This window comes from Tursiops truncatus, chromosome 2, assembly GCF_011762595.2.
Source record: "Tursiops truncatus isolate mTurTru1 chromosome 2, mTurTru1.mat.Y, whole genome shotgun sequence".
Classification (NCBI taxonomy): Eukaryota; Metazoa; Chordata; class Mammalia; order Artiodactyla; family Delphinidae; genus Tursiops; species Tursiops truncatus.
Window position 1 is genome coordinate 42,735,936 of NC_047035.1, and position 27,770 is coordinate 42,763,705.

A 27,770-nucleotide genomic window follows, 5' to 3' on the forward strand; every position below is an offset into this window, starting at 1 on the left:
CTACTATAATTAACCAACAAGATTTATTTTTCCAAAATCATCTTCATGCTTTAATCACAAACCATCTTGAAAGTTCTACCATCTCTAAAATAAATCTACATAGGGATATATGGTAATATAAAAGTCAACTGATCATAGTAAATGAAGATTCACACTGGGGAAAAATCTTCTTCTATTTTATTAACAATATTATAGTTATCTTTATTTTAATCTGTTTCCCCCAAAATTTTGTTTTAAAAGAAGAGAACTGAAAGTATAAATAAATCTGGTAAAAATTTTAAAAACATAAAATTTATGAAACTTCTTCCTACTAAAGTATAGATTAGCTTGTGGTTTATCAACCTTCGTTTATCATTTCTGATGTTTTCAATGGGTCACCTAAGTCAACATAAGATGAAATGTATAGTTACTAAAAATGAATATACTGTCATTTACATAGCTCTCGGGTGAAGTTCTTTTTGAAGAGAGTTGGGATTCTCTTCTTCCAGTGGCAGGTCTCCATTACTCCATGGCTTGGGAAGCTCTGGGCTTGACATCTTCAATTTATCAATAGAAGTCTCTGACAAAGTTGGGGTAAGAGCTGCTGCGGGAGGAGGTGTAGTTGCAGGGGTAACAGTTGGAGTATTAACAAGTGTGATGGAAGGCATATTATTTCCTAAAGGTTTTTTGTAAAAGCAAAAAAAAGTCAATAAGAATTCCACAGGAAGGCAAGATATATTGTTTAACATTTTGGCATACAAATAATGGCAACAAGAATTAATAATAATAATGATGGCCATTACTGGGAAAAGCTCCAAATTAATTTAGTGAAGTACAAAAAATAACCTTGAAAAGACATCACTTTCAACATCACCATGAACTTAAAATAGTCTAAATGTCTACTAGATTATATACTTTAAAAAGTGGTAACCAACCCCTTAGTTTCCTTGTAAGAAAAAATGACTTACTAGAACCTAGTAAGCAACAGGTATGTGTATACTAATCTATAAAGACTCTTATAAAACAAACCATGATATTTTATTTAATAGTTGCTAAAATTAAAACTGAGTTATAGAAATAAGGTTTCTACCTTCTTCAGCAAATATTTCTTTCATGGGAAAAGCTACATCATGATCTGAAACACAGGGAGAAGAATCTGGAGTTTTTACCAACACACGCTCCTCAGGAGGTGATGAAGGTGAGAGAGGAGGAGTTGGCTGTGGGGTAGCCACTGGGGTACACACTCTTGCCTAAAATAAATAAAACAAGATAAGTGGTGCTTACAATCCCCAAATAAGGGTAATTTGAAAAATAAAATGATCTCATTCAGAGTTACATAAAATTTAAATGGATGGGGGGTAAAAATGGAGTCCTCTGTATCCTAGCTCTTGAACTTCTAGCTATTAGTTTCAAGACCGGACTACAGAAAGCCTCCAGCAACTGAAACAGCTCTGCCTCTGAACTAGGTCCCCTTATCTAATATAGAGAGGAAGATTAAACAGACAGCTGAAGATCAAACCCAAACACAAACTGGGTAGACCATGTAACAGAAAGAGAGCATTTTAACTAATTGACAAGATTATCAGAAACCCCCTTTCAGTACAAAAGAACAAAGCTTATAAAAAGCAATGGAAGGATAAGAAAAAGTAGGAGGGATAAAAGGAAGACAATGTAGAGATGGAAAGTCCTGGGGAAGAAAAAAGCACACATTTTAAAATCAATTTGTTAAACAGGTAATTCAAACGATTCAAACTTCAAAAGGATGATGGTGAAAATTAAGTCTCCTTTCCTACCCATGTCCTATCTACTTAGTTCCTTTCCTCAGAATTATCAAATATAATCTTGTCATTTTTTTATGTCCAGAATACTCTATTTTTAAAAATTTTTATACAATTTTTAAAGGTTACACTAGGTTTACAGTTATTATAAAATATTGGCTATATTCCTACTTTAAAATTTTTTTTATTGAAGTATAGTTGATTTACAATGTTGTGTTAGTTTCAGGTGTACAGCAAAGTGATTCAGTTATATATAACTGAATATATATATTCTTTTTCAGATTCTTTTCCACTATAGGTTATCACAAGATATTGAATATAGTTCTCTGTGCTATACAGTAGGTCCTTGTTGTTTATATATTTTATATATAGTAGCTTGTATAAACTACTAATTTGTTAATCCCAAACTCCTAATTTATCCCTTCCCTACCTCTCCTAGGTAACCATAAGTTTATTTTCTATGTTTGTGAGTCTTTCTGTTTGGTAAATAAGTTCATTTGTATCATTTTTTTAGAATCCACATATAAATGCTATTGTATGATATTAGTCTTTCTCTGTCTGCCTTAGATAATCTCTAGGTCCATCCATGTTGCTGCAAATGGCAAAATTTCATTCTTTTTTATGGCTCAGTAGTGTTCCATTGTGTGTGTGTGTGTGTGTGTGTGTGTGTGTGTGTGTGTGTACACACCACATCTTCTTTATCCATTCGTCTGCTGATGGACACTTAGGTTGCTCCTATAACCTGGCAATTGTAAGTAATGCTGCTGTGAACGTTGGGGTGCATGTATCTTTTCAAATTAGTGTCTTTGGTTTTTTTGGATATATACCCAGCAGTGGGATTGCTGGGTCACATGGTAATTCTATTTTTAGTTTTTTGAGACTTAAGTCATTTCATATGTGTATAGATTTTCTACAGAATAAATTCCCAGAAGTGAGACTGCTTGGTTAAAGGGCTAATTGCATTCTTAATTTGAATACATATTACCAAATTTCCCTCTACACGGTTATATTATTTTATCAATGCAATAACACCAGAAGGTATGAGAATTCCCAATTCCCAAAGATTTGCTGAACCATGGTGTTAATCAAACTTTTAGAGTGTTACCAATTTGATCAGTAAAAATGGATTCAATGATTTTTTTTTCTCAATCAGTGAGACTGACCATCTTTTTGTATGTATGTGGGCCATTTGTATTTCCTTTTTGTGTGTGAACTGTCTGGACATGTCTTTTCCCCATTTCTCTATTTGTCCTTTTTTTCTCTTTCTAAAACATATTTTTATAGTGGGGTGACTGGCCTTTATTCTGTATTATGAGTTGCAAAGAGATACACAATTTAAAAATTATGAAGCATATCAGAAATTCTATAGCATTGCTTAATTATTAGCATATTCTTAGCTTTGTTTTTTAAGTGATAGAAATATACTATGTTTTATTCTTCTTGACTGCATAAACCTATAGCCTAAGACAGTTGTTTTCAAATATAATGCTACTGACTCATCATCATGAGAGGATTTAAAGGTATCCTACTAGTCTTGGTAATGGGTAATAATGATAAACAATGAGTTACTGAGTATTTACCAAGTTCCAGGCCCTAGATTAAGCTCTTTCATATACCATCTTATTGAATCTTCCACAAAATCTTCTATGATGGCTCACAAGATACAGTATCATAAAGATGTCAATTCTCCTCAAATTAAACCAATCAAAATTGAATTAATTCCCCCCCAAATCCCAACAAAATATTTTACAGAACTTGAAAATTAATTTTAAAACATATATCAAAGATGAAAAGGCCAAAAAAAGCCATGGCAATTCTGAAGATAAGGAACAATATGGCAATGGGGGAGGGGAACTTGGCCTCCTTAATATTTGGAAAGCAGATTTTGGTAAAGCCGTCATCATTTAAACTCTGAGTATTTTATCTCTAGTATACAGATAAGACTAAAGTAACAGAGCTGAGGGTTCATATTCAGAACTTCCCAACTCCAGAGTCCATGCTCTCAACAATTACATTTATTTCCTATTTATACTGATTTTTCTGTATTTTCTCATTAAATCACCCTTATGAAAATATCCGAAATATATGGGCAGAAGACAAACCAAAGTTAATTAGCATAGAGATAACCACAATTCTGATATTGGCATGCATTACTAATGAGCTAATAAATAAAGCACAGAACAAAAGTATGTACCAAATCTCTGGCACACTAATCACACTACACCAATTACATTACACCAATCTCCATAGAATTCAAACATGTAACTTTATGTTTATATACCTCAGATGAGTCAGTTTAAATGTTTCACCTATATAAAATGATGTTTTTATGATCAACAGGATCAGAATTGACCATTAAGTTTTAAACAGTTGGTAATACAGAGTACATTCTGGTTTTGTATAATTTCTTTTTCTTTTTAGTTTTTTAAAATTTTCATACAGTTTTTAAAGGTTACATTCCATTTACATTTATTACAAAATATTGGCTCTACTCCCTGTGTTGTACAGTACATCCTTGAGCCTATCTTACAGCCAATGGTTTGCACTTTCCACTGCCCCACCCCTATATTGCTCCTCCCACCCTCCACTGGTAGTGGTTTTGTATAATTTCATGTTGCTATAATAAATTAGAAACTCTATTTAACATAGAAAGGCTGATTAAACAAACAATAACAAAAATGTCTGAAATATACTTTCTTTTAAAGATTAAAAATATCACTTTACATAAGAACCAAAAGCAGTACATGTGATTTTTAGCTATATCTTGAATTTTAAAAGAATTAGCTATAAGGATATTCTTGGAACAACTGGGGAAATTCAAATATAGACTCTATATTATATAGTATTAACAGATCCATGTTAAATATGGAGAGCATAATAATGGTATTTTGGTTATGTAATAAAGAATCTTGTTCTTAGGAGATACTACTGATGCTTTTAGAAGTGTCATGATATCTGCAACTTTCAAATGAGTTTTAAAGCATATATAATAAACAACATATAAAGACAGATAAAGAAAATGTGTTGAAATGTTATCAGCTGGTAAATGTAGGTAAAGCTTACACAGATGTTCATTGTATCATACTTACAACTTTCTATAGATTTTAAAGTTTTTAAAATAAAATGCTGGAGGAATTGTTATTGTAATCAAAGCCACAAGAAACCAATCTCCACCACAAACTATGGTCTTATGACCCAATTTAAAATCTGTCCATTTTACTGTTCTTTAACAAAGGTATCAAAAATTCCCCAGGGCTCCAAGTCATGAAGGAAAGTCACACTTACCAGCAAGTGTGTTTTGCTTATTGAAACATCCCCAGAAACACTTGTAACAACAGGACCTGGCTTCTTCGCTTCTCTGTCACCCAGCAAGATGGCAATGGTTTCAGCAAGAGCTTCATTCACAAAATTCCTAATAATGTCTGAATTCACAGGAACACCGGCATCAACAAAAAGCTGGAGGGCACCACTGCTGGTTCCTTCCACTAAAAAAATGAAAGAATTTCAGAGTAAGTGTGCAGGAAACATGCTTGCATTCTAAGCCTTAATTCTTAAAATTTTAGAGATGTGAACATATGTGTATGAGATGGTGTGAGGAGGAATAAAATGAAAATACAAAATCTACTTATTGTGACAGAGAATAAGATGGTAACTCACATAATGAACATCCTCTCTAAACAAACTAAAAAGGGGAGGAAAACATCTAGATGAAAATTTACTTATATGGCCTCTTCCCTACCACTACAACATTTAGTGATAAAAAGGATTTGCAGGGACTTCCCTGGTGGTGCAGTGGTTAAGATTCCATGCTCCCACTGCAGGGGGCACGGGTTGAATCCCTGGTCAGGGAACTAAGATCCTGCATGCCGCTCAGCACGCCCCACCCCCCCCACAAAAAAAGATTTGTATCCACATTAAATGTTTTCATCTGAAAACAATCCACATTTCCAAGAGTAGGGCACCAGGAAACACTGTGATAGATCGTGGCAAAACACAGGGACACAATGACTGTGGGGGGATTTTAGAGAAATGGCAGCTTCTTCATAAATATGAAGACAAATCTTACTTCCGCCTAGTTTCAGGTACTTCAGTTACTAACATTACAGGCTAATCCTCCTCAAACTTTTAGAGTAGTTTAGGTGCTTGATGTCAGCAGCTCTATAGTATATTAATTTTCCAAATGGGTTGTACTTTTCACTTGTGTGAATGTACATGAAATTCAGTAAAATTTCCTAAACAGACTTTATTAGGCTTAAAGTGGTTATATTTCTAAAGCACTGTGTGGAAAACATGTAAACAGTGATCTATAAAACTTGATGGAGACATGACCTCTCCAAAGAGTACTCCTTAATTAGTACAACTATGGCAGCATTACAGAGAATTCCCTAATAGGTAGGTACAGGTGTCTTGGGATCACTTGTTGAGAGATAAGTAATAGCAATTTACTCTGGAGCTCCATAGCAAAGACTATCACAATCCCAAATTTATATTCAACAGTATATATCAACACATCTCCATTTTTAGTTCCCATAATTCATTGTTTTGGCATGACCAAAAATCAGAATATCTCTGTTATAAAACCCAAAAGTCCTACCCAGACATAGGCAAAACAAAAGCAAACACTCATGCTTTTAAAGAAAAGGGAACAGGATCTAAATACCCTCTATATTAGACCATCTTTCCTTAAGGCTACAAAGCCTGAATTAGTCTCACTGAAACCATCACCCGACCCATGTGAAGGACTGCTAAGAGGACTATCACTAGCCCTGATTTGCGCTAGCAGGAGAGACTGGTGGAGAGTCCAAGCACTCCAAAATATGCCATCGAGGTGTATGACCTAGCAATGAAGAAAGCATCTGGCAGTTTGGACAGTATCCATCATAAACCGGACAAATCTTTGGAGACACTTGTTTGTTTTCCTGGACTGGTCTCCTTGTCTTGGGACTGCTGAATACCATCTCCACAACAAGAATTTTGACCAAAAGCTACAGAAGTCCGACTATCTGTTTCTCCAAGGCATATTTCATGGTCCTTTGCCTTTTTAGCTTCCAGTCCTTTTTTATTCCAGTTTCACTTGGTATTTTCCATCTGTTCCTTTTTCAACAGATTTTGAAATAGTCTCAGAGCAATTATTTGTATGAACTGGTTTTGGTTTTCTTTTGGATTTGTATTCCTAGATGTCTTCTTCTGAAAAAGTATCTTCTAACATGACAAAATGATTTTATCATTAAAGAAGCACTAATCTTAAGTAAAAAAAATTTCCTCATAACTTTGTTGGTCATTTTATTCCTTCCTTCAAAAAATGAGAAGATGAAAGAAAACCTGGGATAGTAGCAGTGGAAGAGGCATTTGAGTTATACTAAATAGGAAGAATTAATCAAATATAAGAATAAATTGCATGGAGCCAGGACATTGGATGTGGCTGGGTGTGGACTGAGGAAGACCAAAGAAAACAAAGTAGAACAAGTGATATTCCAAGGCTTTGGAAACTGGGCACTTGGAAAATAGTGGTATCATTAACAGAAAGAGCAACAAAGGAGGAATAAGGTTGGTTAGAAAAATGAGATGCATTCTGGACACACCAAGTTTGGTATGCCAGTGGAGCATCAAGTGAAATATTCATCAACAGGCAAAATTGCAAGTTTACAGCCTAAATGTGTAGCTTAGGGGTCATCAACTGACACGGGATAACTATCGCCAAGAAGAGACTAGAAAAACAGAAAAGAAAGAGGGCAGGGGACAGAAGCTTGGGGGAAATTTTTTATTCAAGTAGAAAAAAGATGAGGAAATGAGGTCCTAAAGAAATTAAAAAGATAAGGGGAAGAACAATAGAATGAATTCTAAGAAACCAAAACCAGTAGAACATTTTAATAATTAGAGGTAGTCAACAATGCCCATACTAGAGCCTTCTAGGAGAATAAGGATTTGAAAAAAGGTTATCTCTGAGAACCAAATGCTGTAAGAGAGGAATTTCATTAACGAGAAGGAAGAAGAAAGCCAGCTCATAAAAACTAAAGAGAAAGTGAGAAATGAGAAAGTAAAGCAGTAAATACAGACTCTAATGTCTAGGATTTAGGCAGTTAAGGGGTAGTTTAAGAAGGAGGAAGAGGAGGTTATTCTGGACTGGAAAGAAGTGGGAAAAAAATAGAGGTAACGATATATAGGAATGTTAAAAAAAAAAAAGAGTTAGAAAGCTGGAGAACTTATACCATCCAATTTCAAGACTTATTTTTAAGTTACAATAATCAAGAAGCGCAGTGTTGATGTAAAGACAGACTTGTAGATCAATGGGACCAAACAGCAAGTCCAGAAACAGATCCAAACATATATAATAGCCAGATGATTTCCAACAAAGGTGTCAAGGCAATTCAGCAGGAGAAAGGATAATCTTTTCAACAAATAACACTAGAAAAATTGGATATCCATACACACACAAAAAACTTGATCTTTACTTCACTCCACATATAAAAATTAACTCAAAACATACCATAGACCTAAATTTATAATCTAAAACTATAAGGCTTCTATAAGAAAACACAGGAGAAAATCTTAATGATGTTGGGCAAAGATTTCTTAAACAATATACCCCAAAAATCACAAGCTATAAAAGAAAAATTGATAAATTAAACTTCATCAAAATTAATCTCTGGTCTTCAAAAGACAATGCTGAGAAAGCAAAAGGTAAGATAAAAACTAGGATAACACATTGCAAAACATATGCAATAAAGGACTTGTATCCAGAATAAAGAACTCAATAATAGTAAGACATAGACCCCAGTTAAAAACTGAGCAAAAGAGTTTTAAAGATACTTCATCAAAGTAAATATACAAATGGCAAATAAGCACAAGAAAAATTGTACAACATCATTAGTTACTGGGGAAATGCAAACAAAATCCACAATGAGATATCTCCACATGCTTAGTGAATGGCTATAATTAAAAACATTGACAACAAGCATTAGTAAGGATGTGGAGCAGCTGAAACTCTCATTCATTGCTGGTTGGAATGCAAAATAGAACAGCCACTTTGGAAACATTTAGCGGTTTCCTATAAAGTTAGATACCTACTTACCATATGACCAAGAGAAATTAAAAGATGTATATAAAAGATTAGTTTGCAAATATACATAGCACAGCTGTATTTATAATAGTCAAAAACTAAGACTACAAATGTCCATCAACGGGTAACTGGATTAACAAATTATGGTACATACATGGAGTGTAATATTTATTACTATATGCAACAACATGACTGTCAAAGCATTATGCTAAATAAAAGAAACCAGACACAAAAGACTAAATACTGTATGATTACATAAGTATGAAATTCTAGAAAAGGCAAAATTCAATGATAGAAAGTAGATCAGTGGTTGTTAGGGTGTAGTAGGCATGGGAGGGGGTTAGGGATTGACTGCAAAGTGGCATGAGGGGACTGTTGGGGATGATGGAAATGTTTTTCTATAACATGACTGTGTGGCTAACATGTGGCTGTGTTTGTTTAACAAAACTTGTCAAACGGTACACTTAGAATTCGTGAATTTTACGGCAAGTAAATTATGCCTCAAAAAGCTAATGGAGAAAGAGGGGGAAGAAGAGGGAAGGAGAGGAGGATGAAAAGGAGGAAGAAGGAGGGAGAGAAGAAGAAGAGGAAGGAGGAAGAAGAGGTGAATGGTGTGGGCTCCCTAAAGAAAGAGGCTCTATCCATTCAGGGAATACTTAAACTCTTCTTAGGTGTCAGTCAAGGGCTAGGCTCTAAAGGAGAATCACGCTTACTTGTGAGTAATTTATCGTCTAGTGAGTGAGACAGATATGCAAGCCAATCATAATACAGTTTGATGGTTACTATAACAAAGGTACACAGACACAGGGGCCTCTCTGGTGGCGCAGTGGTTGAGAATCTGCCTGCTGATGCAGAGGACACGGGTTCGTGCCCCGGTCCGGGAACATCCCACATGCCGCGGAGCGGCTGGGCCCGTGAGCCATGGTCGCTGAGCCTGCGCGTCCAGAGTCTGTGCTCCGCAACGAGAGAGGCTACAACAGTGAGAGGGCCGCGTACCGCAAAAAAAAAAGATACACAGACACACAAACAAACACACACAAAGTGCTATGGGAAAGAAGGGAGAGATTGGGGGTAGGAGGGATGGATGCTGATAGCATAATCTGAATGCTGCAGTATGTAATAAGGGAATGAGGGAGAAATAACTTCCACTACAGAAAACTGGGAAGTGACATTGAAAAGAAGAGGACTTTTATCTTTTGTCAACCAAGGACTATGTGACCTCTAGAATATATAAATCCACAACAACCTGAAGGTTTTGTCTTATAATAACAAAAAAAGCTAAAAGATTCCATTTCACTTACCAATGTCAGAAGTCAATGGCTCACTGGCCTCACTGACTGAGACACTGATGTCAGCTGTGGCCTGCTGTTGGACTGGAAGAAGCCCAGAGATCATTCTTGACATTATTTCTTGTTCTACCCTGGGGGAAAAAAGTTAAGGATTCCTAAATTTAGTTGAAATGTATAGATGGTTAGAAATAACACCCTTAAAAATAACTGGTACCGGGCTTCCCTGGTGGCGCAGTGGTTGAGAGTCCACCTGCCAACGCAGGGGACACGGGTTCGTGCCCCGGTCCAGGAAGATCCCATGTGCCGCGGAGCAGCTGGGCCCGTGAGCCATGGCCACTGAGCCTGCGCATCCGGAGCCTGTGCTCCACAACGGGAGAGGCCACAACAGTGAGAGGCCCGCGTACTGCAAAAATAAAAAAATTTAAAAATAAAATAAAAAAAGTAACTGGTACCCATGGACACAAACATTTAAATGTGAAAGCCGTCATTCTGAAAGTTGAATCTGGAAAGAAGAAAAACTTCAAATATATCTCCTAGAAAAACAAGCCGAATCTCTGTGTGGGAGACAGTTTATCAAATTAAAATCTTTCTGATCAGTCTAATGAAAACTTTAACAGCCCTCGTAAATTCAAAATAAGGTTTAGGTCAATGATTACCTGGCATACCATGCACCTAAAATGTTGGGTTCCCTACTCTGAAAGCACATATAAAACCCCACAAGATCAAAGCTAGAAAAGGAGTCCAGCTGCCCTCTCTTCAAGGAAATAAATATATAGACTGCAACACAGGTAGTTTTCCTCTAAAAAGGGAAAGAAAATTTACTTTCAAGGTCATTTTTAGGAAGGGAAGTAGGAGAGGAAAAGGAAGGGAAACACAATAAGAGACTGCTTTTTTTGTACATTTCTTTAGCGAAGCTAACAGCCTTCTTAATTATTATTATACAAGTAATAGATGTTCATTGTAAAAATCAGAGAACACATAAAAGTTAAAAAAAAAATAAGGCTCACTCACAATCCCAGATTCAAAAATAAACAAAGTTAGTTAACAATTTGGTATTATTTTTCAATATTTTTCCCACGCACATTTATTTTTGAGTGAGCTCTTCTAAACTGTGGTTGCATCATTAGTATCCTGCTTCATTTATGCACCAGTGTTATTAATATCTTTCTACATCATTAAGTATTTTTCTAAATCCAATCTTGATTACTGTATGAATATTCAGTTGTTTAGTTTATTCCATAACTTCTTTAAGGTTTCCCACAGGTAAATATAGGTAAAAAAGTAGAGTTTATGAGTTTATATAAGTAACAAACAAAACAGTGCCTTGTTTGTAGTAAGCACTATAAGTGCTAAGTATTCTATGTCCTAGTAGCAGAACTGATTATTTCCTTAGGATAAATTTCTGTTAATAAACCACTGGATTAAAGAACTTGTACATTTTTAATGCTTTGTTACTCAGCAATAGCCTTTTTTGTCATAATAGACTGCCTCAGTACAAATATTCAAGGACAGAAACAATACTTGCAACAGTTAGTTAAACCCTCAGCCTCATGTCAGATAGTGTCCAGTGACAATAGCAAAGGAAAAATTTAATAAACAAAAGGAGACAAGGAAGATTTTCAACCAAAATTTCATACGTTCTATTTATACTTGCTACTATAATTCTGTTCATCCCAACACCACTGTAAACTCACCATTGAATTAAGCTATTTTCCAATGTTTCTTTTCTCTGAATTACTTCATCCAGAACATCAGTAGTGGGCTGAAAAGTAGAAGCAACTGGTGGAAACGGAGGGCCATTATATTTTGTAGAAACAACTTTAACACTTCTGTTAAACTCCAGAACTGGTTCAGAGTATTCCAGAATTTCATCACATTTTTCCTCTTCCTGGTAATAATAAAAACAAAACTATTATATTCATGTATCTATTCAACACTTACTGAGTGCTAAGTAGAGATAACTTAGGTAGGTGAATTAACCAACACTTCTAAATTAATCAATAGCATTTTCTAATTGGTGATATCACATTATTTATAGTATACACACTTGTCATAGAAATCACATTGAAGAAACTTAATTACACAATTATATTGTGTTTTTAAAGCCCAATATTCAGGGACTTCCCTGGTGGTCCAGCGGCTAAGACTCCATGCTCCCAGTGCAGGGGGCCTGGGTTTCAACCCTGGTCAGGGAACTAGATCCCACATGTCGCAACTAAAAATCCTACATGTCACAACTAAAAGATCCCACACATCACAAAGAAGGTCCCACGTACCAGAACTAAGACCTGGCGCAGCCAAATAAATAAATATTTTAAAATATATATATTTATTTTAAACAATCATAAAACAAACTAGAAAACTTGGTTATTCCTACATAAAACATTATTAACATTTCCCTCTATAAATTTATTATCACAGTAAAACTAACACTTCCAAATATTACTGCTCATCCTTATAGAACATATAATTTACAGTTAAATATGCAGTTAGGTCATCTTACACATTATTTGTACCATCACATCATGATCAAAAGAGTTACTTCCAGAATTTTTAAACTTTTTATTATGAAAAATATACATGCTTAAAAGTGAACAAAATAGTGCTCATGCACTATATCTGTTACATATAAATAATAAGAATCCCACTTACCTGTTCCCCAGCTTTAACAATTATCAACTCATAACGAACTCTGTGTCATCTATACTTCCCCCATCCACTTTCCCCTTTGCACACCATTTTGAAGTAAACCACAGATACCATATCATTTTATCTGTAATGCAATATGTATCTCAAAAGAAGTTAGGGCTCTTTAAAAAATATAACTCAATAATACTGTCCCATTGAAAAATGAAGTCCACAGCTATTAAGTGGCAGAGCAAGGATAGAAACACTTGTCTTTGAAGTCCAAATTCTTTGCTATTTCTACAATGTTCCTTTCACTTATATATTGAACAGTTGTCTAATGTCTTTGCTATATTCTTACCTTCAAAACATTCATGTCGAGCTCACATGAGAAGACACACTGGTGAGCAAGTAACATTAATGTAGGGCATATCTCTTAATGTTTAAAATAGGATTTTATTTTATGATTGACAAAACTAGTCTTGGTTCTGAAAGTCTAAGAAATATGAACAAATGTCTTCTTTAAAGTTCACTGACACATCATTATTCAAGTAGTCTCTATGTTCTATGATCTTTTCTCCCATCCTTTATATTTTACTTCCAGCTACTTTTTCCCTCCTTCTATTTAACCATTTCTATCATTTCTATATCTCTTCCTGCTATATGGGCTCTTCCCTTGGATTTTAGACCCCTCACAACTTTTTTCCTCAATATGAACTAACTGGCAAACTTGCCAATAATCCAGAAATGAAAACAGACAAGTGTAATAGAATGAAGAAAGGACAGACTGGAGAGAGGGAAACCAAAGGAAACAAAAAGGAATAAGGAAGTAGGAAGCAGGAGAGAGGACATGCAGGTGGGAAACAGCTAACAATCATTAAGTTTCATGGAGGTAGCTAGGTGATATAGAAGATAATACTGTACTACAGAATAACAACCTTACAATTTTAAAATAAAAATATATTTAACTCCAAAGTAAAAGGAAGTTTCTCAAAGCTCTGTTACATAATACTGATGGTCAAAAGATATTCAACCATCAGAAACAAGGCAAGGATGTTCCCTCTCACCACTCCTTTTCAACATTGTACTAGAAGTCCTTGCTAATATAATTAGACAAGAAAAGAAAATTAAAGGTATACAGATTGAGAAGGAAGAAATAAAACTATCTTTGCACATGACATGATCGTCTATCTTTGCACATGACATGATCGTCTATGTAGAAAAGCTGAAAAAATCAACAAAAAGACTCCTGGAATTAATTAGCAATTATGGCAAGTTTGTAGGATACAAGGTTCACATACAAAAGTCCATCACTTTCCTATATGCCAACAATGAACAAGCAGAATTTGAAATTAAAAACACAATGCCATTTACATTAGCACCCCCCCCAAATGAAATACTTAGGTATAAATCTAACAAAACACGTACAAGATCTATATGAGGACAACTACGTAATTCTAATGAATGAAATCAAGAACTAGATAAGTGGAGAGATATTCCACGTTCATGGAGAGGAAGACTCAATAACGTTAATATGTCAGTTCTTCCCAAATTGATCTATACAGTCAATGTAATTCCAATAAAAATCTCAACAAGTTATTGTGGAGATACCAACAAACTTACTCTAAAAGATATATGGAGAGGCAAAAGACCCAGAATAGCTAATATGATATTGAAGGAGAAGTACAAAGTTGGAGAACTGACACTATCCAACTTGAAGACTTAACAATAATCAAGACAGTGAGGTACTGGTGAAAGAACAGACAAATAAATCAATGGAACACAACAAAGAACCCAGAAATAGATCCACATAAATATAGTCAACTGATCTTTGGCAAAGGAGCAAAGGCAATACAATGGAGCAAAGATAATCTTTTCAACAAATGGTGCTGGAACAAATGGACATTCACAGGCAAAAAAAAAAATTTAGACACAGAGATTACACCCTTCACAAAAATTAACTCAAAATGGATTACAGGGCTTCCCTGGCGGCGCAGTGGTTGCGAGTCCGCCTGCCGATGCAGGGGACACGGGTTCGTGCCCCGGTCCGGGAAGATCCCACATGCTGCGGAGCAGCTGGGCCCGTGAGCCATGGCCACTGAGCCTGTGTGTCCGGAGCCTGCGCTCCGCAATGGGAGAGGCCACAGCACTGAGAGGCCTGCATACCGCCAAAAAAAAAAAAGAGTGAACCCTAAGGTCATCCATGGACTTTGAGTGATTATGAAGTGTCAGTTTTTAACAAGTCAAAATTGTTCGGGTATGTTGATAATGGGGGAGACCATGCATGTGTGGGGGTAGGGAACATATAGAAAATTTCTGTACATTCCTCTCAATTTTGCTGTGAACCTAAACTGCTCTAAAAATAATAAAATCTTTAAAAAGAAAAGATAATCAAATCACGTAAAAAAATGCTAGTAGAAAAATAAATTCACATGATTGCTAATAAGCTTTGTTACCTGTATGATATCGATTACTTCATCGAAGTTAGTTCCTGGAAACTTCACCTCTTCTTCATCTGCCTTCATAAATTCTGGAGTCTAAGAAAGCATTTTCAGAAAGTTTTGGTTGTGTTTAATGTCTTTTTAATTTATACCTAATTTATCATAATACCATAGCATAAGCTTATAATTACATGCCCCTATTTTTTATTTTGATATCCTGCTCAGACTTGATTTAACTAGTAAATGAAATCCAAGCTAGTCTCCAAGTTATCATTTCAATAGCTATAAAAAACTAGGTATCAGTTTTTCTATTAAGGACTCCACCAACAATGCAACTTAAGTCAATTGATCAAGTTGATATAATTGTGATTTCTCTCCTAGAATTAAGATAAAGAAATGTGTTTGTATGTATAGATATATAAGTTTACACATATACAAACTCACAAAAAGACAGATACAGAATCAAATAATTTAGAAAGACAAACAAAATAATTATTTTACAAATTTAGCCTCTAGTCATCAAAAACCACAATAGACAATTCCTGAGAGCAGAATGATGAACAGTCCAAACAATTATTTGTAATCATATATGTTTTAATAAACTTCTGGTTAAAAAGATTATTGATGAAAAATAAAATTAGGCACAAGAGCCATTCAGGGCCAGTTCTATTTTACTATTTCTGATTGTGAAAAAGTGATGTTCTTCCTCTCCTTAAAACTGTATCCTCAATGAACAAGTTTGCTTACAATAGAGGAAACCTGGGGAAATGGTACAGTGCTATTTTGTTGTGTAGTAAAGTCATAATTTTGTCATTCAATCACAAGCAGCAAATAAATATTAGAAAGAAATGCATATTTTTGCATCGTGTCAACACTATGACGACAAAGTAACATCCCAAAACATAAACTCCAATTGTCACTATAAAGTTCACATTCAGGAAAACTATAATTTAATTCCCATTTAAATCAAGATTCTTCTCCAAAGAGACAGAAATTCTTTCTTCACATATGAGTCTTACAACTTAAGTTACCAAATAGTTACACTAAGGATTATCATTTTCAGAACATTTATAAATGTAAGGATATTAAACAAACTTTCTTTTTCAAGTTCATAAGCAACTTCAGGGACTTCCCTGGTGGAGCAGTGGTTAAGAATCTGCCTGCCAGTGCAGGGGACAACAGTTCGATCCCTGGTCAGGGAAGATCCCACATGCTGTGTAGCAACTAAGCCCGTGCACCACAACTACTGAGCCTGTGGTAGTAGTTGTGCAACACAACTACTGAGCCTGCGCTCTAGTGCCTGTGTGCCACAACTACTGAGCCCACGTGCCACAACTATTGAAGCCTAGAGCCCACACTCTGCAACAAGAGAAGCCACTGCAATGAGAAGCCTACGCACCGCAATGAAGAGCAGCCCCCACTCGATGGAACTAGAGAAAGCCCATGCGCAGCAACGAAGACCCATGCAACCAAAAATAAATTAATTGATTAATTAAAAAAAAAAGCAATTTCATATTTGTTTTGAATCTTTTCCTTAAAACGAAAATTATTAAAATAGATTATAATGGAAGACTTTGCATGGAATAACATTAGTTAAAAATCCATAGTCAGACATTGCTCAAAGATACACATTTCTGAACATACCTGTATCCAGGATTTCAGAGGAGGAGGAGGAGATGCTTCTTTGGGACAAGACGGAGATAGACCAACATCAGCACTACCATTTGAAATGCTGTCAATATCTACATTGGGTAATACCTAAAACAGAATACAACATCCAGTTTTCAGTTCATCATTTTGACTCAAAATTTGTGAATCTATATATCAATAACATATTTAACTTTTTATTGCAAAGTCAATGGATAACAAATTTAAATTATGAAAGCGTATTTTACAAAATTTGGAAAATAAAAGGGAAACACAAAGAATCCTATTATCTTAAGACAACATCATTTTTACTATTCCCTTTATGTTTTTACTATCCACTTATGCATAGCTAAAATCTAAAACAGTTTCATTCCTGATTTTCCATTGTAATTAGGTCATAAACACCTTACTATACTTCCATATAGACTTCATAATAGTATTTTAAATGACTGTATAGTATTTCAAGAAAATACATGCCTTATTTAATCATTTCCTGTTGGTAAACATTTAGGATGTTCACTATTAGATAGATAGATATATATCACTCCAAAAAACGTCATATATACATAGGGGTTTTTTCCCTGAACTTTGAATTATTTCATTATGCTAGATAGCCACATATTTGGCTAACTTCTTGAGCCAAAAAGCATAAATATTTAAGATACTTGGTAATTACTGCCCAAATGCAATGAAGAGCTCTATTTCCATCATCAAAAACATAATTAATTGTTTTATCCAACCTTCACCCAAATTAGATAATAGAAGTGTTTCAGCAAGAACAGTTTTTAAATGGAGGTATATTATTGTTATTTTAATCTGCATTACCTTGGTAACTAGCAAGATTTAAATTACTCAATTTGATTGCTTATAACTTCCTCTTCTGTAGAGTCTTATACATGTTCTTTGAATATTTCTGGATTTGCTCTTATGTTTTCTTATTAATTTACGGAGATTTTTATATTTAAAAATTAAAACTTTCTGTCATATTCCTTTCATATGTTCTCACTGTATGTTGTTTTTCCTTTTCATTTAGGAATCTTTTACATATATAAGTGTTAGATTTTATAGATTCAAATCTATTTTCTATCATAACTAAGATTTTTCCTCTATATCCAGACTTAACTTCATTTTTGATAAGGACTACACGCAATTATCTTCTAATTCTTCTATGTTTTTATATCTTGTTATACTTTAGCCTATTGCCTATTTGGAACTCACTTGATACACACTAGATACTCACTAGATACACCGATCTACTTTCCACTCTGCTAACTAATTATAACATACATTATTTCATTTAAAATAATCTTATTTCCCACTGACTAATGAACTATCTATTACATATTACAGTCTTTTTAAATAACCAAGGCTATTTCTGAAATAGGACCAGTATCAAAACACTTTAACTTTTCTAAACCTTTGTTCTTTCAAATGTCAAAATGATCCTAAAGTTCAAGTTTTAAAAAAACTATGGCTTTTATTTTTTTTAATACAATTTCACTTAAATTATACATTAACTTAGGAAGAATTGTCATCTTGAATATTTAAGCTTCACATTATAAGTTCTCTCTCCATTCATTCAAGTCCTCTTATATATGTTTGTATAAAATTAAAGTATTAATTATATAAGACAAATACATTAAGCCTTTTTAAAATTAATTATTATATACTATTGAATTGTTCCCTTTGGAATATCATCAAGTCATCTGGATATGAGTTATCAGCTTAGAAAAGGTAGCTTAAATCATGCAGAACAAGGATAGCGATATCACATTAATATCATAGTTTTAAAGAAGGAAAGACCCATCATGAAAGCACAGTTTTCATGAAGCAATATAATAGATTTTAAGCACTAAAGTTAAGCCAAATATTTTTTTCCTTAAATTTTTCTGTTCATGCACACTGAATACCTGCACAGTAAGCTGAGGAGGATCCCTTTTTTCTGACTTCATTCCTACAACTGCTATGTTAGGTTTCTTTACTCCAGTTTCTGTTTTTCGAGATGATGGTGGAATAGAAGTAGTCACTGTTACAGGGTGTGGCTTGTTTACAATTACTCCAGCAGGTGGCATGGAATCACTATTACTTTGGGTTTGTCCTAAAAAATTTGGGGGGAAAAGAAGTCAACCATTTCAGAAGTAAAGAGAAATTCTAATATAAAACCTAGATCTTTAGGCCTAAATTCTCATAGGAAAGGAAAGCACTATCTGCAATCACCTTTTCCTCTATCATCACCACTGCCACCATACTCACCATGTCACCCTTTTAGCAGCGACTAACATTAGGTGCTCATATGTACTAAACAGTTCACATACACTATCTAACTTAAATAAGCCTATGGAGTATTAATATTATCCACATTTTACATTTGAGGGAGCAGAGGTTTAGAGACATAACTTAATTTGCCAAAGGTTATGACAGTAAGTGGCAAAGCCAAAACTAAAGTGTATTGCATTGTGTTGTATTATTTTTATTCTCAAATCTTCATAGGGCAGCAACAGACAGAAATAAAACCGACAACAAAATACTAGTGTTTGACTACCAATAAAGAGCACGTAGGCCAATTATCTGCTAACTATCATAGCTGTCAAAATTTTGTTACCTTTCACTTCAAAAGTTCCACTTGTTTCCTAAATTTCAAAGTAAAGAGGGACAGTGCAGTGCATTCATTAAAAACACAGACTCTAAAGTCACACTGCCTGGGTTTGACTCTTGGCTCCACTCTAGCTATGTGGCCTTTGACAAATTACTGAACTCTTCTGTGCCTCAGTTTCTTCATTTATAAAATTGGTACATTACCATGCATTTTATACAGTGGATTAAATAAGTTAATATATATAAAGTGCTTAGATCTGTCCCTGGCACACAGTAAGGACTTTATAAGTATCAGCTATTATTTTAGTAGAAGACATGTTTGAACAGACAGCTACCAAGTTGACATGCCATTAACACATAATATCAAAAATAAAAAATTCTCTTATGTTGAAAAATATTCACATTTAAATAATTCACCAAAATTAAGAATCGCAGTAATATTTAAAGAAAAAAATAGCTATCAAAATTTGAAGAGCTAGTGTGAGAACAAAAATTATTTGCTCAACTTTTACAATGATGGATCTGAGAGGCCTCAAATAAGTTAATAACAAACTATTAGCTTAGAACACACAACTACATAATTTTTACTTATCACGGCCTAGTGCAATAGTATATAGAAGGTAATTCAAAGTACTTTCTCCTAAGATATGATGATATTAAACCTATCAAAATCCTCAAGTTCTTTAATTATTATGAATATCTATGACATGTCTAAACATATTTTAATTTCATTTCATCTACAGAAATATATTATAAAATACCAAAAGAATGTTTCCTGTAAGTGAAAATATAGCATCATTTCAGAGACTGCTACTACACAAGTAAGACACATTCTGAGGCCCTACTCACAAATACAAACAACACATAAAGGAAAAGGTAGGTGACTACTATGTCAGTATGACTTTGTAATTTCTGCTATTGCTGATTAGAATTCTAAAATTTACCCCATATATTTTGTTGCGTCTTACCTAAAAGAACTGCCATAGGAATTAGATGACCTTCCAGTGTACCTGAAAAAGTAGGCATTTCCCGGCTTGGGCTGAACAAATACTGCTGCTCACCAGGAGACAGTGTAGTTATGGTATGTTGCAGTTTAGAATCTGTCTTTGTAGGTTTTGTTGCATAAAAGTCAGTTTGTGTTCTTATTGACTTCACTTTAGTGCCTATAATAATGACCAACGGCAGATATTTTAAAATATTGTTTGAACATCTACTATGCAGTCATCTACAAATATAGCAACCCTTCTTCACAGAAAGATCTCATTCTATATAATAAGGTTACAGGGCCCCAAAATAAAAGTAAACCAGGGGTTGGCAAACTTTTTCTTAATTGGTCAGATAGTAAATATTTTAGCCGCATTGGCCGTGTGGTCTCAGTGGCAACATCTCAACTCTGCTGTTGTAGCATGAAAGCACTCATAGACAATACTTAAATGAATGAGTAAAGCTATGTTCCAATAGAGCTTTATTTATAAAAACAGGCAGCTGACCTGCAGGTCATGGTTTTTCAACCTCTCAATAGATGTAACAACTTGTGCAGCTACTATGATAGAAAAGATACAATAACTAGAATAAAATGTTGAATAAAGATTCAAAAGAATATTCAGAACGTATTATTTAACTCGTTACGTTTTTTCCTATGAGTATAAGAAAGTTAATGATCATTTTTGGAATTGAAAATTTTTTCATCCTCTCATTATTCTGTATAACCAGGCTTTATCCTTTGAAATTATGTACAGATAATCAAATTCTATACTTATTAAAACCCTGCAGAAGTTGATAACATTATACATTTTTAATCACTATTTAGTAAACCTATATAGATATTAAATCCTGAATTCTTAAATAATTAGAAGTTTTTCTGATTATCTGTCTCTCTGGAGAAGAACATAAATTTCTGTGGAACCTGAGAAAAGTGAAGAAAACTAAAAGTGTAAAGGAAAAGAAACTAAAATCTCCTCTATTGATAAATAAATACCTGACATTTCTACATTTTTACTTTTAATATAAGAGTAGTTTTATAAATCTAGACTTTTAAATATAGTTTTATGATCCGAGGAAGAAAAATTTTAGTACCACATCTATATATTTTTTTCATCATGTTCTCAAGTATTCATTCATTCAATTGAAGGAATATTTTTCTTGAATGTTTATTTATTTTTGATAAATTTATTTATTTATTTTTGGCTGCAAAAATAAATAAATTTATTTATTTATTTTTGGTCTTTGTTGCTGCGTGTGGGCTTTCTCTAGTTGTGGTGAGCGGAGGCTACTCTTCGTCGTGGTGCATGGGCTTCTCATTGCAGTGGCTTCTCTTGTTGTGGAGCATGGGCTCTAGGTGCACGGGCTTCAGTAGTTGCAGCACATGGGCTCAGTAGTTGTGGTGCATGGGCTTAGTTGCTCCATGGCATGTGGGATCTTCCTGGACTAGGGATCGAACTCATGTCCCCCTGCGTTGGCAGGCAGATTCTTAACCACTGTGCCACCAGGGAAGTCCTCCAGTTTAAGAGGATTAAGACAATGTCTTACTCTTTGTGGCCTTCACAATACCCAGTATAATAATAATGGACACATAAAAGGTATTTGTAAAAAACTTTTTAATTAAACCCTAGCTAGACCTAAGGTAGGTTTTCTTTTTCTTTTTCTCTTTCCACCCAGTTTTGTTTAGTCTGAAAGGGATGCTGTTGCTTATTTCTTACTATAATACAATAGATTAGTTTGAATTCTGGGCTTCCAGGCAACCACCTCAGAGAAGACTGCCATTTAACTTACTTGCTACAAACAAATGGTTCTTCAATGGAGGGGACCCCTGCAGTGGTACTGATACCTCTGCTTCCATGTTTGTACTGTAGGTGCTATATAGAATCTGAAAGGTGCCTAGCAGTAACTTCTCTCACTGCTAACACTCAGAAACTTAAAGGCAGAGGGGGAAGTGAATAGTGAATGTAGATAGTATCTAATAGTAACATCATAGTAAGCACTTTTAATGCTTTTAAAGATTTAAAAAATGTATTTAAAGATTTTTTAGAAACAATATCAAAGTCAGATGTACACGGGCTTAGTTGCTTAGTTGCTCTGTGGCATGTGGGATCTTCCCAGACAAGGGTTTGAACCCATGTCCCTGCACTGGCAGGTGGATTCTTAACCACTGCACTACCAGGAAAGCCCCTTGAATGTTTATTTAAAATATATTTTTTCAGCATTTAAAATGTGTTTGGCATCATTCCAGACACAGGGACTACAAGTACTGAATAAACCAACTGTATTCATGTAGCTTACACTCTAGTAAGGAAAAAAATTGATAAACAAATAAAAGTATAATGTCAGATGGTGAAAAGTGCTATGAGGAACAACAGGTAGAGCAAGGGAATAGAGAGGGTTAGATGATAACATTTTGGATAGGATGGTCAACATAGACCTCTCTGAGGAGCTAACAGCTATGAGCAGAGATTGAAAGAACTGAGTGAGCCATGCAAGGGTCTGAGGGAAAAGCCCTCCAGGCAGAGGGAATAACAGGCACCAAGGCCCAAGGAGGAGCCTGGGTCCATAGGTTCTCAATCACTTCTACCATTAAAAGGGTTACTTCATAAAGTGATTTTTGGATTTAAAAGTATTTTAAAACCTTAACTTATTTTTTTGCAAAGGCTTACCAAACCCCAAATATAAGTCAATAGCAAGGTCTAAGAAACAAGGAAACATTAAGGTAAATATCATCCACAAGCCTAGTAAAATAAAATCTATAGGATTTCTAGATAAACTGACACCCTATATGATCAACTAACTTTTGGAAAGGAAAGGAAGGAAAAATAAAGCAACTGCTACAGCTCCAACTTCCAGAAAGGATCAGAAAGGAAAATGAGTTGGGATCCATGAGTGACGGCATGTTGTCAAAGTGCCTTACAGACTGCTAAAGCACAAGTTGAGAAACTTCAAAATGTAACCAAAGTCAACGGACTCAATATTTAACTAAGAGTTATATTTAAATATACTAGTGAAATGGTAGGTGTGAGTCAAAACATATGATAAATAAAGATACTTTTAGTTGTGTACAAAAGTAACAAAAAATTTTCCCCTTTGCTAACTAAGGCTCTTTGAGAACAAACCAAACTGCAAAAGTGCCCATAAGCACTTTTATGATAATGTACAGCATATGGCTTATCTTTCTGTTCATAAAGAATGTGATGGGGCTTCCCTGGTGACACAGTGGTTGAGAGTCCGCCTGCCAATGCAGGGGACGCGGGTTCGTGCCCCTGTCCGGGAGGATCCCACATGCCGCAGAGCGGCTGGGCCCGTGAGCCATGGCCGCTGGGCCTGCGCATCCGGAGCCTGTGCCCCGCAACAGGAGAGGCCACAGCAGTGAGAGGCCCAAGTACTGCAAAAAGAAACAAACAAAAAAAAAAAGAATGTGATGGAGTAAGCTTTGCAAGGAAATGTCTACGTTCCCTAGATTATAATTTAAATTGCTTAAAAGTCATCATCTCATAAATTTTACCATGCTTTATCTGAAGATACCATCTAATTCTATTTTTTCCCCACTGATCCTATCTTGAATCTGGTCTATTTTTCCCTACTTTCCTAAAAGGAAATGTTTCCATCCCTAAGCATTACATAATTTGAACAGTATTTATAAGTAATAAAAAGCAAAAATTAAACTTTACATATTAAACCAATACCACAAAAAATGAGTTTTATCACCAAAAAATGAGGTTCCTTACCTTTAACTTGTTCTATTACTTTTGGTCTCTGTGGTCTGGACTTAGGAGATGGAGAATTAAATCTGAGATATGGCCCTTTTTTAAGAGTGCTGCGATGACCCTGATAAACTGGTTTTCCATAGATTTGTAACATATAATCCTTGTCTTGTACCACTGTGGCTGCTTTCAAAAACCCCTAAGTACACAAAGTTATTCAACTCACCAGCAAAATAGTCATCAAACACTTATCTCATTTTTCTAAAAACTCCTTTTGCCAGCTTAAGTACTATATTAAGAATGATCAGGTCAGGAAAGTCCTCTATGTTGAATGGCTCTTAACTTCTGGAGATAGTTCTCAAACTACAGTTGTAAAGTTTTCCAAAGCATAAAAATTAAATACAAAAATCATCCACCCAAAAAACATGAAGGTTCTTACACTACTAAGCATGTTATCAGCACCAAAAAGTAAGCTTAAATACATTTTACATATGAAAGTAATAACTGTCAAGTACAGTAAAATAACATAAATCAAGTCTTTAAATAATTTCCTACATTCCTGATCTCACCTTCAATCATAATCTAAATGCCACAGAAAGGTAGCATTTATTGAGCATCTATTAAGTACTAAGTACTGAATTAATCAGATGCTTTATGAATCTGCCCAACAATCTATGTTTGGCATTAACAAAGTTACAGCTTAGTTAGAACAGCCAAAAAATTCCCTCTAGGATCTAGTACCATGCCTCCCAATCACTAGGCACTAAACAGACATTTGTTAAACTGAAAAATAAACAAACTAAAATTTACACACACACACACATATACAACATACAAAGATGAAATACAATTTTGAATACCATGAACTAGAGGATCTAATTTTTGGACTAGATGATCTCTAGATATACCTGCTGTAACTGAAATACCGTGATTATAAGTGTGAGATGTCAGAAGGAAGGAACTGTGTACTTTGTGCAGTGATTTGTACATTATGGATATCCAAAACTCTAAATATCAATAGTTTAAAGATGGTTTTACATTTGTATAGTCATTCATATTTTTAAAACATTTTCACAGTCATTTCATTATTTATGTCTTTAAAAAATGATCAATTATAATGCAACATTTACATCACAAAACCAGATTAGGATCTTACCTCTTTTCTCTCTTTCTGTAAGCTTGAAGCAGGCATGCTCCTTGTAGGTGGATTTCTAATTTGCTCCTCTTTTTGTTTTTGAGAATGTTTTCTTGGAATTACAGAGTTGTTTACCATTTTGTCTTGTGTGTTGGTTTTAATACCTTTACTCATGTTCTGAACTCTCTTGGTCCTTTGGTTCTTCTGATCAAATCTCTTTTGCTCATAATCTTTTCTTGCCAGTTCATCCTTAACATAACCAAAATTAAAATTACTTAAAATCTATCCAAGTAGTAATGCTTTCACATCAAAAGTACTAGAATTCATTTTCTGCTGCTATAGAAATATAATTTAGCAGTTTTAAAGGCTTTATAAGTAAATGATATTGGTTTACATATGAATAAAAATTCTTTTTAGAATAAACGAAAAATTTAAAAGACTGGTGTTTTATGGAGCAGAGGGAATGAGAAATAGTAGATGATGTTCAGGGATAAGAGGGCAACTTTTCATTATAAAGCTTTTTACACTTCTTGATGTTTAAACCATATGAATATAGTAACTGTTCCAAAAATTAAATTAAAAAATAAGTTTCCAAAAAGTAAACAATTTTGTAATAAAACGCTGAGATTTATTTATAAATTAAAGTTACTTGTAGGTTTAAACAAGCATATTTTGCATGAAATCCACAGTTACAGAGTGACATATATTGCTAGTCGTCTGCAGAACCAGATATGAACTCCAAGTCTTCTGACGCTTAGCTCACTTTTTTTCTGGCGCATTACATAGCAGTTAATATAAATTCTTTATAACCACATTAAAGATATATATTCTTAAAACAACAGTGTTTAAAAGTGTATATTAGGGAATCCCCTGGCGGTCCAGTGGTTCAGACTCTGTGCTTTCACTGCTGAGGGCCCAGGTTCGATCCCACAAGCTACACAGTGAGGCCAAAAAACCCCGCAAAAACAAAAAACAAGAAAGAAACAAAAATAAATCCCCCAAACCAAAAAAACTAACACTTCATCTTCTACCACTGTGAGTACGTAGATACACACATCTTACAGTCAGGAAAAAACACTTTGCATCCCAAGGTAAAAATGAGTTACCCTGTCTAGTTTTGCTTTTTCAAATACATAGAATTTTAAGAATTTCCTTTAAATTACTGACCCCTTGATAAAAACAACTGTCGTGGATTTTTGCAATGCTAATGTCTGAAGATACACCATGAGCTTTGTGGAGGTGAGAAAGTGGCAGTTTTTCCAGCTGGAACTGACTTCTCTAAACTTAGTAACCTTAAAAATCTTGTGGAGTATTTTCCTTTTAAGTAACTTTGATGTTTTTACTTTGGTAAGCCAATGCTTCTAAATCTGCTGTCTTTTTTTTTAAAGGATCCTTTTTTGTAAGTATACTTCTTTCTTTTCTAAATGCTTTTGCTAAATTTTCTTTCAAATCACTCATATTTTAGTTATTATCCACAATTTTCCAGTTAACAGCCATAATATAATTTATGAGACAAAGCACATGTTAAGTAAAATGAAACTTATTACTAAGTAAGTATAAAGGGTGAGAGAGTGAAATTAAGAATTATCAGTGGACTTAAAAGGAATATTTTGAGAATATGTATGATACTTGTAAATTGTAATAAATGTTATCTCCTAAGAATTCAATTAATTCTTTTTTTTTCCAATACCTACTTGAATTTCTGCAGAAATAGTTTTAATCCAGTTATCTACTGCCTTTCTGATCCGAATCTTCTCTGACACCTCTCTACAAAACAGAAAAAAGAATTTTCTTAAATTAACATTAAAGGTCCTAAGAATAGATCTCTTACCTAGTTTTGAACCTATTGTGTAGCCCAATATCCTTCATCTGAAAATGAAAAACCAATGTTATTAGTTTCATCGAATGTTTGAAAAGCACATGTAGATCCCAGAAGAAATGTACCAAGGAGAGAAAAAAACAGGGAAAATTAACATCTGTGAAAAATAATAGCAACATGTACATACCCAAATTCCAACTTTATAATAAGTCCACATGTCAAAGGCAATGAAGAACATTTTCTAAACATTAAAACACACTAAAACAAAATGAAGCACTTAGAAAAAAAATATGAGAGCCTGTAAACTGGCAGTTTCATAAAAAACCTTGGGATGCCAACATCCTGTCCTACCTGTTGGTAGATAGAGCATTGATAAATGAATACATGGCAGCTCCATCCTTTGCACGAATAATAGCTTCCAGGTTTTCTTCAAGTACTTTTTTATTGTTTTGTACTCCTCTCAAAATCTTCTCAGCATCTTTCAATATGGATCTCGTATTGGTTATTTGAAGCTTAATGGAATTCTGTGGAAGATCAGCAACCCCTGACACAATCTGAGATTCTTTTGGCTTAAAAGATAAAAAGGCAAGAATGTTAATATGTAAAACTCATATTAATATTTTAATCCAAATAAGAGCTATTACTATAGTTTGGGACATATACTATGCCAATATAGTCTAAGGAATCAATTTGTCAAATTGAAGAGCTATA

The 27,770-nt window shown here is 34.4% G+C and overlaps 1 protein-coding gene across 6 annotated transcripts in view; it reads right to left on the minus strand.

The window, feature by feature from the left end:
- KIAA0586 (KIAA0586 ortholog) overlaps positions 1-27,770 on the minus strand; it is a 109,487-nt gene that overhangs the window by 60,835 nt on the left and 20,882 nt on the right. For all 6 annotated transcript variants that reach the window (XM_033851093.2, XM_019923375.3, XM_019923367.3 and 3 more), the window contains 13 exons: positions 27,411-27,628; positions 26,935-27,007; positions 25,262-25,489; positions 24,130-24,304; positions 20,383-20,577; positions 18,730-18,917; positions 16,817-16,930; positions 15,188-15,268; positions 11,801-11,994; positions 10,119-10,237; positions 5,043-5,242; positions 1,070-1,229; positions 436-655 (listed from right to left, as the gene is read on the minus strand). In XM_033851093.2, coding sequence (XP_033706984.1) covers positions 436-655; positions 1,070-1,229; positions 5,043-5,242; positions 10,119-10,237; positions 11,801-11,994; positions 15,188-15,268; positions 16,817-16,930; positions 18,730-18,917; positions 20,383-20,577; positions 24,130-24,304; positions 25,262-25,489; positions 26,935-27,007; positions 27,411-27,628 — 2,165 coding nt within the window. The remainder of the gene's footprint in view (positions 1-435; positions 656-1,069; positions 1,230-5,042; positions 5,243-10,118; positions 10,238-11,800; positions 11,995-15,187; positions 15,269-16,816; positions 16,931-18,729; positions 18,918-20,382; positions 20,578-24,129; positions 24,305-25,261; positions 25,490-26,934; positions 27,008-27,410; positions 27,629-27,770) is intronic.